Genomic DNA, 19,269 nt, shown 5'->3' on the forward strand with positions numbered 1-19,269 from the left:
CTGAAAATCTTAGAAAGACACTTAGTTTTTCTGTGCCTTCTGCCCTTTTTGTGCAGCCAGAGCCTCTTCCAGCTTCATATTGATACTCTCAAAGTGCCCTTCTGCTCCTAGAATTCTCTGAGACTCCACCAGAAGAGCAGGGAGGCTGGAAGTTCCATACTGTTGATAAGGAAATAAAATTACACAGCAACATTTTAACTCTTGGAAAGATCACTTACATATCAGTATTTATTTCTCCTCTGTCTAAAATGGTGCAACATGACCTTTAAAAGTGAACAACAGCCAAAATCAGAAATGTGAGGATTTCCCTTACACATGGCAGGTGTGTAAGCCTTGTCCACAGAAAATACCACACCAGGTCCTGGGTACAACAGGAAAGGGTTCTAAGGCTACAGGAGAAGTTATTCTGGTCGTGAAATACCAGCACTGTTCTCAGCATTAAATATCTCACATGGAAGTGCCAGAGCTTTCCCTACTTTTGAAAAATAACACAAAAAATTAATTACTTCGGTCACACTGTTAATCCTCACTTTCTATAAAAAAGTGAAACTAAGGACAACTGTTTCATTTCTATGTTCTTTGCATTCCTGGATACTGAGAGCAAGGCAGCAGAATCTTCTCTGAAATACTCTGGCTTCTAACATGAGACCAAAAAGACAAATGAGATACCATAGTAAAGTTCAGCAGCGATTCTCAAGCTGCTTCTGCAAAAACCATTAACAAAACACTGCTACTTCAGAGATGTTAATAAATGAATTTCATAAATTAAAATAAAAACACATGCAGAATAAGTACTTACTACCACTTTTTCTTTTGGGTTTTCTTCTAGGTAATCCAAACAATCTTGCTGTAGCTCCTTTAAATCAGTAATTAATTCAATTGCTTGCCTCAAGGAAGATTTCCTTTCCTGTAACTCAGCATATTCTCTCTGTAGTTGTGTCAGTTGCAGTTCAGCTCTGAAAAAAGATCAAGACTTTGATGCTTACATCTGCATATTTATGGCATGAATAACTATGAGCCTGTTTCCTCAGAAGGAATTCTTATAAACATTGGTCAGAATATACGAAACGTAAGTTACTATGGAATGGTGCTTGGGTAGAATAAGCATAACACTTAAACAGGGGCATGAGTCCAAATCCACCAAAAAGACCCAAACTTCTCTTTTGAGTCTGACACTGTAGCCACTTTTTCTTAGGCATTTATGTTTTTTAAGTATAGTTTCTTAAATACAAAATGTTCTGCTTCTGCACACCCCTGCCTGCAAGCTCAGCTGTTCAGTGCTTACGCTGAAGCATATTCAGGATCTACAAACTACCTCTGCTAAATAAACTGGAGTGCTCAATCCATTAAAGTAGCACTCCAAAAACTGAACATCAACAGTGATTTTCATCCAACAGAGCTGCAGAAAAAAAGGTTTCTTGAAACGATCAAAGGATTAAAACACAACATATAAAAATGTGAAGACAGCTTTCAGGGGCTTCAAATAGTTCTCTGAGCAAAGTCTGTCCATAGTACTACAAAGAAAAACACCTCTTGTGGCCATAGAGAAAAGGTTTTTACCCTATTTTGTGGATCCCATGGTTTCTACAGAGTTACTTTACAGGTGTATGTTAAATGCATAATTCAGTATAAAGCTTGTCACTAGCAACCCAAGGGACTTGGGGAAGTCTAATGGTTCTTCCTACCATTCTTCCAACCACATTCGTCCAACCTGTGTTCTGTATCTAAATTACACTTAAGATTAATGCCAAGTTAGAGAAGGGTAATTGTGTGGCCACATAAGAAGGAAACAAACCACGTACTAACAGCAATCCCTGCCAACCTGCAGAGGTGAAATACAATCTCTCACCTCAAAACCAAAGAAGTCCTCTGTATTACCTTTGTAATTTATGATCCAGCACCTTTGTAATTCAAATCACAACACTGGTGTTCTTCCTATGAACATATGTTGTGAAACACCCTCCCAGTAACTAGTTAGCTATGAGAACTTGCAAGAATGACTGTCCAGGCACATGAAATAAGTAAAGGAGACGTTATAATGAACTTTTGTAAAAACAAAGTGCATGACAGTGGTAGTTTCATCAAAATAAAATGAGAACAAAAAAAGTTACTTTCCCTTCCGAGTTAACAAAATACCAAACTCCTTAGGTTCTTCAGGCTATTACTGTGCATTGTCAGAAACACACCCAATTAGCTCATCTCTGACTTGCAGCAGTTGTGGACTTTTCTTTTTGATGTTTGTTATTGCCTGAAACAAAGAGAGAGCAAAGTCTGTGAAACAGTTTCTAAAACTTCAAAGGCAAACAACTCAAATTTAATTGCCTTTTCTTTCTCTTTTTATGCAGATTGTCACTGCGGAAAATTCTAAGATACCAGACCGGATAAACTGCCATATTTTACATCTGTATTTGAAACAATTTAAAGCTGTTTAAAATGTCGAACTCCATCCAAAATTTTTCTTAAGAAACAGTGGATTTACAAACATACAAAAAGAGTTTGTGACATTTTGATTTCAAACATTATGAACTCTAGGAGGTTTAGGTTTTAAAATGCCTACAAATGTATGCTCAGGATGACTACCATAACTAAGTACGATTTCTTTAATATACAATTTAAAAAAAATGTAACATCCAAAACTCACAATAAAATTAAACTTAGCAACTAAAAATTTAATTTTAAACAAATATCTAAGAAGCAAACTAAGGATAAATCTTCGTGGCTGTGAATGCTACGTGTGTATTAAGATTTTCATTACATGTGCAGTTTACCATCTCACCTGAAGTCAATAAGACATCAGTATGTTAATTGCCACTTCCCAGGATAACCTTTGTGTTGACTTTATTTGCTAAAATTATTTTGACACTGAAAATTTTGCAGAGTATGTTAATTTGGGCAGAAATCCAGATAGTGCCTAAGGTGCTCTTAAATTTCTCTTCTATAGGGTATTCACCTCTCCCTGATGAAACCACTGCAATATTTTTCTGCCCTTACACTGATGCCTCCTTCTGTCAACATTCCCATGGCATTGTCAGCAAATTACTACCTCCTCTAAATGAAGAGAGAAACTGTCTTCCTCTGAACAAAAACTCTGCATCTATTTAGAGAATGCAACTGCCTGAGACTTCCCTTCTTTAAATTAAGCAATTCAATTATATCCTCACAGGTTGCTATCTTTGCTGCTCTCCTAGATTTTTATACTAATGTATGTTTCTTTAAGGTTAGCTCTCATTATTTAACTGGCTCTCCAGAGGCCTCACCATTTCTTATTTAAAAAAAACGCAAAACAAAAAGCCAAGAGTGATAGACATGCACAGATCTTACCCATCCTAATGTGCATTTTTATACCATGTAGAAGCATATAACTGGAGTTAGCAATCCACCACATTTACTCAGATCTTTTCCAAAAAGCTCTAGTGGTTCCCTAACCTCTGTTTGTGGAGTTGATTCTGAATACAGTACACTTTTTTGCCAATTATTTTATCTCTTCCAGTCAAGTTCTTGACATTCCAGTGCCCACAGGTGTATGCTATACAATCTAGAGATACGTATGTATTTACCTTAGCATTTTTTTTCTTCATGTTCTTTAATTCCTGGACTCCTGCTATCTACAGAGAAGAAGAATTACAGGTTGACAGGTTGAGTTCATCACTATCCTCCTAAAAACATGGTCGCAAAAATTACTTTGGAGTAGCGTAAAAAGTTGGTTTTTTACTTAAAAAAAACCAACAACCCTGGTTCAAAGGGACATCACCAGTTGTGTATTGATTCTTTCCTCTCTCCTCATGCCAGAGGAAAACTGTTGCACAAAAGGAGTTAGTGCAAATAATACTCCTTGTACCAATTCCTGTAATACTAACTACATTCATTTTTCTTTATCTTTATAGACATGTATAAATCTGGTAATTCCAACACTTGTTACTTCTAATGAACCACTCAGAACTATGGTTTTAGTACTTAGCACAACTCCTGCAAAGTTCTGTGTTCATTTTACTTATCATACTCACCTTAATCTTTCCAACCAATAAATCACAGAATGGCTCAGGTTGGAAGGGACCACAGTGGGTCTTCTGGTCCAACCTCCCCGCTGAAGCAGGGTCATCCTAGAGCACATGGCACAGGATTGTGTCCAGACGGTTCTTGAATATCTTACGCACACAGTTATATTCAAAATATTAATTAAAAAACGATGATTTTCCCTGGACTATGTTAGAGGCCTTACTGAGAAGTCACAGACAGCACAAAAATTAAATCAACCTTTAAAAAGAGCTTTTAGAAGTGTTTGTCATAGCTGTATACTTGTTTAAATTATTCAGCTCCCCAGTTTTACTACATAATGATTTAGATATGACAAATACTTCAGGATTACTGGATGCTTCCATATTTTCAAAAGGTGACAATTTGGCAAAGTACTTGTATGACAGCAGTTTTGTGTCTAGAGGTAATTCTTGTGAAAGCCTGCACAGAGGCAGCCAGTCACAACCTGCACACAACAAACTGACGAGATTGGAAACTTCCACAGGTTGTAAAAAGAACATGTAAAGGGCAATAGAAAACCGTAGGTATTTTGACCACAAAATTGATTTTATTTCTGGTGTACTTACAAGATCGGTGATTTGGTCCTTGAAAGCAGAATGGAAGTCATCAATAGCCTTTCTGCAAATTTTTGATTCTATGCTTTGTCTGGAGAAGTCAGAGGGATAAAACACATTTGGTTTAGTAAAGGGAAAACCTCAGCCAAAACCCTTCGTTTGAGTAACAAATAAAACCCAAAGTTAAGCTAGACTACAGATCTTTCATATATTAGCAATAGCTTCATTTCTACATTGAAGTATATCAGCTGAGATGTGCTGTTCATGTTTGGAAAAATATCAATTCCCTAGAGACCATGTCAAGACCACATGTGAAGAAACGTTTGTATCATAGATAATTAACAATCATTAACATCAGAACGTAACCATGCAATACTGATTCTCTAAAGGACAACCCATTAGCAAAAACACAGGTATTTCTTTTTAAAACTTTGAATATCCAGTCATGGGAAAGCAGAATGTTTACCTGTAACTTGCTGCTATCTTCTCAACTTTGGCCAGAACAACGTCGAGCTCTGTAATATCTCTAGGAGACCTCTTCAGCTCTTTGGGACACCACATCTCTACATAATGTGGGCTATCCACTGGAACAACAGAATGAACATAAACATTGCACAATTCAGGTACACGTTGTAAAACAACAGAAAAACTCTTGTGCCCACCGTCAAAACAACCATCTAAAAGTTATGAGTATTTTAACATGAAATTTGAGAAGAGGAATACTCAAATTATTTCATCTGTCTTTGCCTGAAGAGGAATTTGAGAAGAGGAATACTCAAATTATTTCATCTGTCTTTGCCTGAGCAACTGTGATAGATTTACCTTAATCTTTATTGATTCAAGCAAGTCCAGGAACACATCAGTAAACTAAGTAATAAACTACACAGTGTACTGTAGACATGATTTTTTGTGTTAAAAAACTATTGGCCTGAATTTACAAGTTGCATTACTCAAAGAATCATGAGCTTTTATTTTTGTATACATTCTTTTATTAATACCATATATGCTTCAAAAACCCACTATACACAAACACATTTCTTTAAATTCTACAATAGTATTATAAATCAGCTCCACAAAAAGTTAAACCATCTTTCTTCACACACTCCCCAATGTAAATCTAGTACTAAACCGTGATGGGGTTCTGTTCAAAGGAAGCAAGATGCCACAAGAGAGTTTCTTCCTACTGAAAAATGCCACTGTCTGAAAGCTCCCAGTCTCAAGGGTCGTTACACCAACAGCTGTGCCTGCGCTGCAGTCAGGGGCACTCCAAGTTCTGCCCCACAGCTGCTGCTCCAGGCTTCCAGACCAAGGAACATACTGACACCCCCTACAGCCTTATAGCCATGGCTCCAGGCTTCCCTTCAAAGGAAACCAGGCTGATTTAGAGGGAGAATGCACACCTACACTTGCCCCTTCAGAAGAGGAATAGGCAAGTCCAGGGATGCAAACCATGGGGATCAAACAGGGGTCTATACCAAAACTGAAACTAAAACTTCCCATTTCCAGAAGCACTGCTACATTCCAGAAATTAAAACCATTGAAAACCTTTGATCCTGAATGAAGAAAAGCTATACGGAAGTTCTGAAAAGGGTACTTTACCAGAAAGATCTGATGTGTTCTGCTCTGAAGGCTGCTTCTTTTTTGCCTGGAATTGAATAGTATTTACAGTCTTTTGTGACATGAAAAACAAATTAATTTCCAGAATAAACTTTAGGTTTACTCATCTAAACTCTTGAGAGATGACAATTAAGCAAAATGCAGAAAGCATTTCCCAACTGAAGCTTCAGTAACATTTCCTTTGGCCTGTTTCACCCAGTCCCAGCCCAGTGGTCACTGCTGTGGGACAGTGGCTGCCTCACTGCACTGCACTGGCCATGGCTCCATCAGCCACTGGTCATGGAGCAGGGCTGGAAACACCCTAAGGAGTTTAAAGACTCTTGGTTCAGCACAGTCATTGCCAAGGATTAACATTTCTCTGATCAAAAGAGCCTGCTCACCTTCCTTTTCATCTGCATTCTGTCCCAATCCTTTCTCTATTTTGACTACTTTGTGACACCACACCAGCACTTGTACAAGAGTGCTGCATGCAACCAGCTACTGATGAAAGATTAACACTCTGTGCCGAGTGTACAATTCCAATACAAAAAAACTCTTGTTCCAACTACCACAGTTTCTTTTACCATAGGTTACTTTCTTGAGCCTGCAGACAGTTGACTCCTGCTGTGTGTCTGCCAGCTAAGTAGGCCAAAAGCATTTCACACTAATTGTGGAGTAAGTGTTCAAAAACACTCATTCAAAACTGAATGGCTTTTAATTCTAACACATATTCAAAATCAATTTTATCGATACCCATTTTCCCATAAATCTGTTTTGCTTCAATATCAAACAAAGAATTCATATTCCTTCTAGCATGCCTTTCCTCAAGAACATATATTCTAGCTATGAAGAAGATAATTGAAAAAAGGAAAGAATATACTGTCAAATGAGCAAGAGAATAGTCTACAGGATCCAGGAACACCTGGTTATTATATTCCTTGTTGATGTGATGTCTTGCAGCTTTAAGCATTTCACTTGGCCACCTCACAGGAATACTCTGAGGACTGATTATTTTGGACAAAATTAAGTACTAAGACACTACTAAGAAACAAATGCAGGTGTGGCATGAAGTAAACCAAAATTAAATTGATCGATAATACTCATGAAACTCTTTCAGTACCACAGGCTCCTTAAGGGGGTCCTCTCCAGCATCAGCCGTGTTGAATTTCTGAACATCACCATCGGAGGGCTTTGAGTGATGTGGTTTTTTACTGAGGAAGGAAAAACACACGCTACTATTTACCCTCTGAGGAAGGATGGTCTTCAGTCATATACACAAAACCTTGTGTTTTGGGAAATGCTTTGTACAGCTATGTCACATAAGGGTACTATTAAAGTTCTTGCTTGAATTAAACAGCAAGACAATTTCAAACTAAATTTGATTTAACATATGAGAAATATACTAAAATTTGAATTATTTAAAAAATAATTTTCTTTGCTATATATCTAAGTATCTAAATAATTTACTTTGTTACTAAAGATTAAATTAAATGCTGACAATCTTATCTGTTTTCCACTGGACCGTCTGTCTGTATTTTGCCTCTGTGGTGCCGAAACATGACCGAGTGCCTCGTTCTGTGAATGTTCCTCTCCATAAGCATCCACAGCAGTACTGTGCAAAGGGTGATCTACAAAGAACAAAAGATAAACTGCATGAACGCTGCTCCTATCTTTTAAGGCAAAGAGCACTGCCAGCCATTAATCATTTAGTTAGAATATTTGTGGTTTGCTAACTAATAAAAAGGAAGTTCCTGTTACAATAATTATTTGAGGATTATGAAAAAATATATGGTAAAAGGTTTCAGTTTCTGTACCCATCCACCTGCTATTTCTTTATGAACCCAAACCTAAGGTAGTTCAGCATGTACACATGGCATAGGGCAAGCAAAATATTTGCTACAGTTTATTTCAAGTCTCTCTTTGCTATGGCATGCATAAACCTTTTACACATTTAAACAAATACTTTCTCTTTTAAAAAATATATATTTTAGTGGATGCTATGAGAAGGCAATTACTGCTGTTACAGAATATTTGTAAATGTAGAATTCTTGAAGGTAGCTACCAAAATAGATTAGAACTCTTGAGAAATTTAGGTTTTAGCATGCCTTCCACAGTATAAATTTCTTATTTAAAGCACAGTGCCACAAAACTTTTGTCTTAGTTTACATTAGTGGCAGTGGGTATCCTTTTTACAGACTAAATACATACCAAAAAATTTGGAAGGAGTTTTTTATTTTGCAACCTTGCCTTACAAACAACCCTTTTGCTAAATTGTATTTTATAGGTCATTGTCAATGCTGTTCCCATGTCACATTTTTATTTCTATAATTTTCTCAGAGTAATAACTATTACAGTTGAGAAATAACTTTTAACATGTTATCTACAGCTTCTAATTACACCGTTTTTTAAAAAAATTAAAAATATAGATAGATATAACAGAGGACTCCACACAGAGTAGCATCTATGCCATCTAAATTGATTCTCTTCCTGTACTGAGGCCTCATTACACAAGTCCAATATAAAGCATGGAAGTGGTTTTAATCCTTCATCCAAAATTGCATGGTTTTATGTTATTTTTTTAAAGTAACATCTGAAAGTGGCAAAACAACATCCCTACAAGTGTCCAAGTTTGCTGCCATGAATACTCTTACAATGGTAAAAATTCACTTCATAATTTGCGTAATTTAATAAATAAGTTAAGACATTGAACTTTGGTTTTTAACTGTACTTACACAACTGCAATATTATGATGTGTGAAATTCTACCATTCAGACTATAAAGGTGGAATAGCCAGCATTTTTCCATTGACTTTCATGTGCACATACCACAGCATTATTCCTGTTACTTCATAAATTACAGAAAATGACAGAAAATCCCATCTGTTTCTCCTCTCCATTACTTTCTCTTGCAAAGAACCAGAACCTTATCCTAGGTAAGCACCTGAAGTATTTTCCCCATGTGGTTGGCTTGTGAAAATCATACATTAAATGACATTCTAGATAATACTAACCAAAGGAATCATCAAGGTCCTCAAGTTGATTTGTTTCTGCTACCTTCAATATCCTTGAGACATCTGGTTCCTCAAGTGGAAGTGATTTCCAACGACGACTGGAGCTGGCTTTGTGCTCCTGGATGGTATGAAATTAACAGCCAGTTTATCCAGCTTTTTTTAAGTGTACAACAGATAAGATACGAAAATTAATTTCAAGAACAATTGGCTAGAAATACACTTAACCAGAACCATATTGACTCCTAAGCTATGGCACAAGGATTTGAAGCATATTTTTATCTAGCTACTGGATTTTTCCCCTAAGACAAGAGATGGTATAAAATGTGTATGCTCTGCTATTTGATACTATGTTCTACTGCAAGCTTTGTCTTATTTCATAAAAGTGTACAAGCTTAGAAATGTTGTAACACTCTACTACCTTGTTTCTATGATCTGTAGTCTTTTTATTTTCAGGCATTAAAATATTTGTTCTTTCATCTCTATATCGCAAATTTCTACCCTTGTCCAATTTAATTACTTCCATCTTAAGAAACTGAAGAACTATAGAGTAGCCATACTCTTATAAAAAAAGTGGAATTTATAAATCAGGGATTACAGAGAGACTTCTGTAAAGCAGAAAGGCGGGGAGAATGACACTAGTTTATGAAACAATTGTGGAAACAGTTGTGTGCCATTCACAAAAATGTGCGAGTGACTTTCCTCACTAATTTCTGTATGTACCTATAGGATGAATTATAACCAGAAAAGACAGACCTCTGGAGCTTTATAATTTTACCAGTGCTCAGCAGTGCCCCAGCATTTCTATTATAATACCAAATAAACACATCAACTACTTTCTCTATAGACCTTCTTTTATGAGAATTCGTTTAAACTTTTGCCTATTTGAAAGTCAACGGTTCATTTTGTGCTACTCCTAAAAGGATAAAACCCCCCACCAGCCCCCAAGCCCGTCCCAGCAGGGACTGCACAGCAGTTCCCAGTGCAAAGCAAAGTCCTGCATTAAGGTTTGTGCATCCACCTCCAGAGACAATGCCCTGACTGCACAGTAACACAACACAGAATCACAGAATATCCTGCACTGGAACGGACCCACAAGGCCCTGCACAGCACACCCCAAGAGTCAAACCCTGTGCCTTAGAGTGCTGTCCAAACACTCCTTGAGCTCTGTCAGGCAGGTGCTGTGACCACTGCCCTGGAGAGCCTGGTCCAGAGCCCAAACACCCTCTGCGTGAAAAGCTTCTAACATCCAACCTCAGCTTTCAGGCCACAGCCCTTGGTAGTCTCAGGACCACCAGAGAGGAGAGATCAATCGGTGTCTGTCCCTGAAAGCCCCCTGGTGAGGGAGCCGAGCCCACGAAGAGGTGTCCCCTCAGCTGCACAGACCAAGCGCCCTCAGGCACCCCTCACACGGCTTCCCCCAAGGCCTTCACCGTGCCCTCCTCTGAACGCTCTCTAGAAAACCAAAACACTGATGTGAATTCTGCCCAACCGAGCGAAACTTACCTCCAGCTTGGAGCTGGCATGATTCTTCTTTATTTTCTTCTTTGAGGCCATTTCGCTGTTCAGTATATGCTGCTGAATACAAAACCGAGGATGAAGTTAATGAAAAGTTGCAGCTTTCTCTGTGTCTGCACTTGGGACAGAATGGGAAATCTTTGTTGCTTCAAGCTATTATGCTCAGTTCACTTCAAAAGCGGTAAAACCCACTTCCTTCAGCGCAGACCGACGAGGGGGTTATATATTTATGGATAAACGCACGGGTGAGCCGAGCATACGACAAAGATAAAGCGGGACGCTGCCAGTACCTTGGTTCCGCTGCAGCAGCTCCTGTCCCGCAGGTGCCCAGGGCTCCGCTCCCTCTCCCTCTCCCGCAGCCCCTCAGAGCCACCTCCGCTCCCTCTCCCGCAGCCCCTCAGAGCCGCCTCCGCTCCCTCTCCCTTTGGAACCGCGCGCGCCCCGGCGGGCCGGAAGGGGCGGTGCGGGAGGAGCGGCCGGGCCGGAAGGGAGCGGGACAGCGCCGCCTCAGCCCCGCCCCGCCCGAGTCACTGCCGTGCTCCGAAGAGTTTACCTCCGTAGTTTTCTGTTAATTACTCTAAGTACAAAAACAAACCACAAGAACTTCCCGTTTTCTTCTCCCTGCCCTTGCCCTGGACTGACGCTGCGCACCTGGAAAAGCAAGAGAAAGAGATCGCTTCTGCAAAGATAAAGGGAAAGCTACGGCCACGAACAGTTAAAAATTAATTTAAAAGCACAAAAATAGAGCTTGCTTTAACAGCGTGGGGAAAAAAAAAAAGGAAAAGGGGGGGGAAAGGAAAAAAAAGGAAAAGGGAAAAAAAAAGGAAAAGGAAAGAAAAGGAAAAGGGAAAAAAAAGGAAAAAAGGGAAGGAAAGGAAAGGGAAAAAAAAAAAGGGAAAAAAAGGAAAAGAAAGGAAAAGGAGATTGTGGCTTAAAAACTTTAAATTCCATCTCTGGCAATTCAGTTGTTAAGAGGTGATGTAGAAATTTGTCAAGGGCAGGGGATCAGAGGCCACATTTCCTTACTCACTTCCATACACGTCTTTGGCTTTTTAGCCAGACAAAATAAGCTAAAACTGAAAGAATCACTTTAGGCTTAAGAGGTGGTAAGTGACTTCGATTTGCTGCCTATAGCACCTAGCCCTATAAGCCACAAATAAGACAGTACAAATTTGTTTCTATAGTGATAGATAGCTTTTCCAGAAAGGTTTCTTCAATAGAATGGTGTTAAGAACATAAACCTTAGATCCAGGTCTCATCCATTACTCCTGTAGGAGCTGTGTGGTGACACATCCCTGCCCTTCCAAACAGAGTAACTCAGATTTGAGTATGTTATCAAATAAGTGACATATTTGATTTAGGCTTCCTTCAGCATAGAAATGTATAAAGGAACATACACAAAGATAAACTGTACAGTTTGCTTAGTATCTTGCACTGATATCTGTATTCATGTGGAGCTTTCAGTAGTGTGGAGATGGTGGTGCTTCCTCTACCTGGTAGTAGGTAAGTCTGGTAACTTTGCCCCTGAAATCTCTCAAACCATACCCCTGATTTAAGCCAAAATGCATGGTATGAGGGCAGGAATAAGGAAACACACAATAACCCAGGTAGAGTTTCAGAAAACCCCACCTTTCAGGTAAGGCATTTGAAGTGATGGTAAGAACACAACTGTCAGGAAAAAGACCAAAAAAAACCTGAAAATTTACTTGTTTAGTAGTGTACTGAAAGAGCAAGTTACATACAACAGCATCCTTCTCTTACAAATATTGGCCAACACCTTAAACATAAAAAGTCATTTTCCAAAAGTAAAAGTGTAAACAACCAGCCTTTATACTGTATTTAGTATGGCTGTAGCAGTGGAGTTTTACAGCCTGTCAGTTAGAATAACAACTGGACTTGTTGGTCAGCAGCATTTTTCCTTGAGAAACAAACACGTCACAGCACTGAAATGCAGAAATATTTATTTTGGTTTCCTTCATTGGTTTTGAAAATTGTTTTGGTTTTATAAAACATAGAAATAGCCAACACTAAGCAAACATTTGAATTTCAATGTAACAAACTACTGCTCTAACAGTTGACTTGGATTTGTGTACCTGAATTGCATACACATATGAAATTATGCTACAGAGTAGTGCATTACAATCACACACAAATCTTAGTGCAAACCTTGTTGTGCTTGTATTTTACATATATCCATGTTTTCAAAAAACAGCAATGAATGTTAATGCAAAACCAACTCTGTTAAGGATAGCAAAAGACTTTATGCTGTAATAAGGCTTATTTCTGCTGATTTTCCAAACAAAAGATAACTAGTTATTATTTTGCAGTTTATCTGGGAATTAGGTTTTTATTCCTGAACAAATACCTATCCTGGGCCAACACACAGTTCTGTTGGCATGTATAAATAATTCCAATTGCTGCAAAGCATCAGGCAAAAACATTCTACCTGATCTATTTTGCTATTCAGTGAAGAGTACTCAGTGGCTCATACATAAAGCACAGAAAACAGACGTTATGTCAGAAGTTCTTCCACTTACAGAGGGCCTGGCACGTTTTTATAAAATGCATATTAAATACAAGTTCAGGACAGGGAGACAAGTGTCTGGTACAGGTGCAATGTTTACCCTGACTGTTAGCATAGCCCAGCCTCCTGATTTGGTTTTTAGGTCTCTAGTGTTCTTGCCAGAGTTGGGATCTGCTCATTTGCAGGGCTGGCACCACTCCAGAATCATGCTAATGTAGCAGAGGCTACACTTGTGGAACGAACTGCATCCACACAGTGCAGAACCACCACATGCGGACTCTGAAGAACTTCCATTCATCAGTCTTCTTTGTGTGGAGTGCTGACTTCTACCTTACAGAAGTACATCCCATAACTGGCTGCAGATGTAGGAGGAAGATACAGCTCAGATACCTTGCCCCAGTTAATATTGGGACTAACAAAAGATGTGATACCAGCTATGCAAACGGTAAGGGTTTGGGCTTTTTGGTGGTTGGGTGGTGGGTTTGTTTTGAACAGCTTAAGTAATTTTTCTGAGGATGCAAGATACTTAGAGGCATTTTCAAAGCTGCCAAATCCTTTGTGGAATTGACAACTACAAAACACACTGCAGACAGCAAACATGCTGGCAATAAAACTTTAGCTCCTTGGTAAAGGTGAGTCCCATTTTTGACCAAGGAAATATTAAATAACTTACATATAGTTATCATTTATAGTTAAGGCTCTTTTTGGAAATTGTAGGTCACCATAAAAACAGTATGCAACACAACTTGACAGTAAGGCAGTGTTCCATTTCTTCAATGTTCCTATGGCAAGTACCCATTTTTGTACAAGTTAATGATTGCACAGTCTCCTTCCCCATTTTTGCTGTAGTCAAAATACAGATATGAAGGCCAACAGTAGACAGACGTGTGCCACTTTCCCCATTCCATTCACAGTTACATTTTGGCATTAGCATAGAGTTCATCTATCTGTGACTGGAAGTATTTTCGCAGTTCTGGTCTCTTGGCCTTCAGTGTTGGTGTCAACAGGCCGTTTTCAATAGAAAACATTTCAGTGTGCAGGACAATGTCTTTCACCTGGAAAACAGAAAGTTCGTAGTCAAGCTGTATTCCTTGAAATAGACAAGACTATAAAAAACTTGCCCAGACATCGTAACAAAGCCCACCACTTGAGAAGTCTCCCAGACACAAATTAAAAGCAGTTTCTGGAGAATCAGATCCTATTGGTGTTGAGAAGTTTAAAGAGTTAGGTATTTGGTTCTCATAAGCATCATACCTGTTCAAATGACTTCAAACCAGACTCCTTCCCAATTCTCACCATGTCCTCCAGAATGCATTTTTTTACATCCTGTGGATACAGAGATGCATTGTATAGCTTCATGCTTCCGTAAGCATTGAAAAAGTTAATGCAGAACAGCTAACTGCATTACCTTGTTTCTGCATAGCTCTTGGTAAGAGCCTTCAAATCCCTTTTTCTTGGCCCAGTTGTGCAGAGTATCAGGATCAGGTACCACAACACCTACTAAGAAGGCCTGAAAACAGGGAAAAAACCTTGACAAAAATTCCTAAGCAAACACTTTAGTTCCTACACATTTCTTTGGGGAGTGCTTCTGATACTGCTGTAAAGTCAGCAGCTTTCTGCTACCTGAACACAGGAAATTCAGTTTAGAAGCTGAACTGAAAGAATTAAGACCCACATTTCTCTTTACACTTGAAAGCCCCCAAGATATTCAGGTTCTTTTCTTGACGTGCATAGTTTTTTCTGTTTTGGTTTTTGTTTGCTTTTTGGGTTTTTCCCACTGCACACTGTTAGCAATTTATATACAGTCATTAATATGCAAATTAGTTCAGCTCCACTACCTGGTGTGAAACTAAATCCACACGCTATGCAACTTCTGGAATCCAATCAGAATCCAAAATGCATAATGATAGAAGTTTATGATAAAAATTTAAATTTCAGTTCCCACATTTGGGGTGGGGGGAAAGGAAGAAAGGAAGACTTTTGTGCAGTCTCCTTTCACATTAATTTTTAAAATTACCTGAAAAACACTTACCTGCAAGCTCTCTCCATGGACAAATGCCTGTGCAATAGCTTCACATCTCAGATACACATTCTCTATTTTCTCTGGTGCTATGTACTCTCCCTGGGCTAGTTTAAATATGTGTTTTTTCCGGTCAATGATTTTCAACGTACCATTCTGTTGACAGAAATAACTCAGTCAGAGGATGCACTTTAAGTGAAAAACAAATCTTAGCCATGGCACGCTGGCACAGTAAAACTGTGCTAGAGCACCATCAAACTAAGAAAGTTAGAAGAAAATAGGTAACATGTCCATCTAAATTGGGGAAAACCTCAGGACTGGCACTGTCAATACTTTTCTAGGACCAGGTGCACATATTCAGCTACAACAGTGATTATCCACAAATTCCTGTCTTTCACCTAACTAATTCTGTTCAATACCACGTTTTCTACTATATTTATTAAATTTCTGCTAATAATGATAAAAGTATCATTCCAGCTATGCAAGTTTACTTACTGGTAGCCATTTCCCAATATCTCCTGTGTGAAGCCAGCCGTCTTTGTCCAGAGCCTCTGCCGTTTTTTCTGGATCTTTCAAATAGCCACGAAATACATTCACCCCTTTAATACATATCTGAAAAGAACCATTTGTTAACACATGCTACAATGAAAGAAAGTTAGCAATCACTACTATCAACAAATGCTTTCGCAAATGGTTCTTAACCCCCATTAAAAAGGCAAAAGGAAGCTTGTGTTTGTATAGGAACTTCTATTCAGTTTTTTGAGACCTAACGTTTTCCACTGGTATGAAATATAAGAAGCAATTGGAAGGATCTATTCTCTTCCAGTCTACTAGCAGTGTTCCTACCCACTATTTGAATAACTGGAACCTATCAGAAGAAATTTTATTTATGTGAAAAAATTCTGCTAGATCCAGAAATACTCTCTCAGCCAGGCAACAGGTTCATTTCAGCTTCGGTAAACAGCAGGGGCATTGTGCTAAAACTAGTGGAGAAAAAAAAAATTGTGCATCAAGCAAATAGCATATTTGTTGTCCAAAAATGAGGCTAGAAGGAATTACTAATGTAGTTCAGCAATCAATTATTGAAAAACTTTCAGTGCCTACCCAGCATGCTGGTGAACTACAATACAATGAACATGAGATGTCAATGGGAGGGAGATCAGAGTATTAGTGAGGGTTCTGATGACCTTATGGAGACAGTACCAAAACTGGGATGAAACCAAAGTTACACTTCACAAAGCAAATTATTTCTGTTCTAAAACAGACCTTATCTGGAAGGATATGAATGAAAGAACTCTGTATTTCCCAGTCAAGTCAAAGACTGGCTAACCAAACATTAACTTTTCACAGCTCTTAAGATCACAGGAAGGCAGTAGGTGACAGATTTTCCCAGTAGAGACAGCCAACCATTTATCTGTATCCTGCTAGCTGGCACTGAGACCTCATCTGCATATGCTCATATATAATTCCAGTCACAAATTTATTCTTCTTTACTGGCAAAAGTGAAAAGCAAGGCTGACAGAGCAGAGAATATTGCAAGCTTGCTCTCAGAGAAGGGAGTAGAAATATTTACCCCAGATGAAAGAGAAGCAGAAAATAAGGAAGAATATTTTAGGCAAATGGATAAAGATAACCAATTCCATAGCCATGGGCTTGAGTTCTGTGAAGCAAGTTAAAATACTTTTGTTATGTTCAGAATAGTTTATACTGAGGAAGTTAGGCCTGAAAGAATAAGATAGTACCTGATATATTAAAGGGCTACCATTTTTATTAAAGTCCAAAGTAACTCCTAATACAGCAAATTTTTACATTAAGCACAAGCAAAACACTTTCAGCAGTTTTTTAAAAAACTATTTAACTATTTTTCTTTATAAGAATTTATACTCAGTTCCTCTACCAGACCAAGCTTTTTAAGAACATACTGAAAGTGAAGCAGAAATTGCTGATGGAGACTAAATATGGAGTCATATGCAAGACAGAAGAATTTTGACATGATTCTTCACCTGCAAGCAGTTTTCCACCACCAAGACCAAGCAAATCCTTGAACATTTCTGGGAGTTAAAGCCCAGTGATTTGTCTCTAGTCTCATACAAATTACAACCCAAACAGAAATTAAATTTTTTGTAACCACAAATTAGTTACTTGCTTAAGCTACTTTTAATTGCTCACTCCCCCAGCTGACCCCACAGCCTCTTGAAAGAATATGAAAGACACCACAGTTAATCTGCTTTTGAAGCTTAGGGAAAGAAATTACGGTAATTTCACGATTACAAGCTGCACCATTTTGACGAAAATTTTGGTCCGAACCTGAAGAGCGGCTTATAATCAGGTGCGGCTAATATGTTGATGAGGTTCAGAAATGTACTAACCCGGAATATGAGCCCACACGGCCCTGAGCCGATCCGAGCCCTCACGGCCCTGGCAGGGGAAAAGCAGGACCGATCCAAGCTCGCCCGGTCTCTGCAGGGGAAAAGCGGGGCCCATCCGAGCTCGCCCAGCCCTGGCAAAGAGGGGAGGCGGGGCTGATCCGAGCTGGCCCGGTCCCTGCAGGGGAAAAGCGGGGCCCATCCGAGCTCGCCCGGCCCCGGCAGAGAGGGGAGGCAGGACCAATATGAGCTCGCCCGGTCTCTGCAGGGGAAAAGCGGGGCCCATCCGAGCTCGCCCGGTCCCTGCAGGGGAAAAGCAGGGCCCATCTGAGCTTGCCCGTTCCCGACAGAGAGGGGAGGCGGGACCAATCTGAGCTCGCCCGGTCCCTGCAGGGGAAAAGCGGGACCCATCCAAGCCTGCACAGCCCTGATCAGAGCCAGTAAACCCCACGATTCTGTTACTATTTGGCGAACTTTGTGAAAGTTGCACGCGGGATCCTTGCTGCAAATGAAGTGTGGATTACCATCTGGTGCGGCTTATTTATGGAGGAAAAACGAAACGTTGCCGACACCCTGGAAGTGTGGCTTATAATCGTGAAATTACTGTACTATGTGAACATCTGTTCGAAGTATATACAAAGTTAAATCCATATATTTTGCTTCAAAATTATTTTAAAAGACACTATATAGCATAATATATAAGCTTAGTCCTCAAAATGCAATTTGTAAAACATACATGTTCAATTTGTGCAGACTGCATAAAAATAGTTCAAAAAAGTGCAGGCAGGCATCACAAATCATCAGCAACCTTCATGGCACTTGATCTCCATTTCTCTTAGAGGTCTCCAGCCACTTTAAATTACCTCAGCTCACACATCACAAGCTGAGTAACTGGCTATATGCATCAGTTGTTCTCTGGCCCTTGGAAGTAGGGCAGGAGGGAAGCCCACTTCCCAGCTATTCCACAGCTGGAAGATGCTGCCTTGGTCATACAGCCTTATGTATGGTCACATAACCATCTGTTAACCTGTGGGATAACTCTTCCTTCTCCCCTCCCATATACTATTTCCTGACTTGCTTCTGTGAATCATTAACTGGTATCACATGCAGACATCTTAGATTTTAAGCAGCAGACCATGTTTAGCACTTGTACTAAACTCAGTTATTTCAGGAACAAAAAAAACCAAAAAAACACCATTTTACAGAATTTCCTAAGATGCTCATATTGACTTTCTGAAATTACTTACCTCACCCTCTCCTTTGGCAGCCAAGTAATTCATTTCTTGTACATCAACAAGCTTGATGATATTGCATGGCATCGGTGCTCCAACATGACCTATTAAATAGAGTAACACTTCAATAGCCTGATGGTTTTTAGCCAGATCATGAAAAAATAAGCTGCTGACACACTAAAGAAAGATAGAAGACTGATTTTTGGTAGCTTAAATTTGCCAAGACTGAAACATTAAATTCTCAGATATCCTTATGAATGTTACAAGCTGAACTCAGTCTTCCTATTTCTTAGGATCCTCACTCTACAGACCTATTTAAGCAGCAGAAGTCCCACTATAATTTCCATTAGCAATATTATTTCAGGTAGAAAGTAGAGATGTAACAGCTGGGGGAAGTGCAAACTCTGATTCCAACAC

The 19,269-nt window shown here is 39.2% G+C and overlaps 2 protein-coding genes across 5 annotated transcripts in view; both read right to left on the reverse strand.

The window, feature by feature from the left end:
• Positions 1-4: 4 nt before the first annotated feature.
• CENPU (centromere protein U) lies at positions 5-11,166 on the reverse strand. Of its 4 annotated transcripts, none has more exons than XM_033060422.2 (13): positions 11,084-11,166; positions 11,001-11,043; positions 10,699-10,767; positions 9,196-9,313; positions 7,684-7,813; positions 7,306-7,396; positions 6,189-6,234; positions 5,056-5,173; positions 4,602-4,680; positions 3,558-3,605; positions 2,187-2,248; positions 800-956; positions 5-159 (listed from the first exon to the last, which is right to left on the reverse strand). In XM_033060422.2, exons 3-13 carry the CDS (start codon positions 10,747-10,749, stop codon positions 22-24), a joined length of 1,038 nt encoding a protein of 345 aa, XP_032916313.1. In that variant the 5' UTR covers positions 10,750-10,767; positions 11,001-11,043; positions 11,084-11,166; the 3' UTR covers positions 5-21. The 4 variants fall into 4 exon arrangements, with proteins under 4 accessions (XP_032916313.1, XP_032916310.1, XP_032916311.1 ...); XM_033060419.2 differs by having other exon boundaries at positions 10,699-10,770; XM_033060420.2 differs by having other exon boundaries at positions 11,001-11,165.
• Positions 11,167-12,654: 1,488 nt separating this feature from the next.
• ACSL1 (acyl-CoA synthetase long chain family member 1) overlaps positions 12,655-19,269 on the reverse strand; it is a 38,399-nt gene continuing 31,784 nt past the window's right edge. Inside the window, 6 exon segments of the mRNA XM_033060377.1 lie at positions 12,655-14,289; positions 14,489-14,560; positions 14,643-14,744; positions 15,267-15,410; positions 15,750-15,866; positions 18,868-18,956. Of these exon segments, the coding sequence (XP_032916268.1) occupies positions 14,149-14,289; positions 14,489-14,560; positions 14,643-14,744; positions 15,267-15,410; positions 15,750-15,866; positions 18,868-18,956 (665 nt within the window). The 3' untranslated portion in view covers positions 12,655-14,148.

Source organism: Catharus ustulatus, chromosome 5 (assembly GCF_009819885.2).
Source record: "Catharus ustulatus isolate bCatUst1 chromosome 5, bCatUst1.pri.v2, whole genome shotgun sequence".
Lineage (NCBI taxonomy): Eukaryota > Metazoa > Chordata > Aves > Passeriformes > Turdidae > Catharus > Catharus ustulatus.

Excerpts from the sequence above, each read along its gene's own strand:
- CENPU (XM_033060422.2), bottom strand. The coding sequence starts at position 10,749 with ATGGCCTCAAAGAAGAAAATAAAGAAGAATCATGCCAGCTCCAAGCTG. Across the intron at positions 7,397-7,683 it reads AGTGGAAAACAGATAAGATT|TAAAAAACCACATCACTCAA; the intron begins GTCAGCATTTAA and ends TTCCTTCCTCAG. Across the intron at positions 4,681-5,055 it reads AAGATAGCAGCAAGTTACAG|ACAAAGCATAGAATCAAAAA; the intron begins GTAAACATTCTG and ends TGACTTCTCCAG.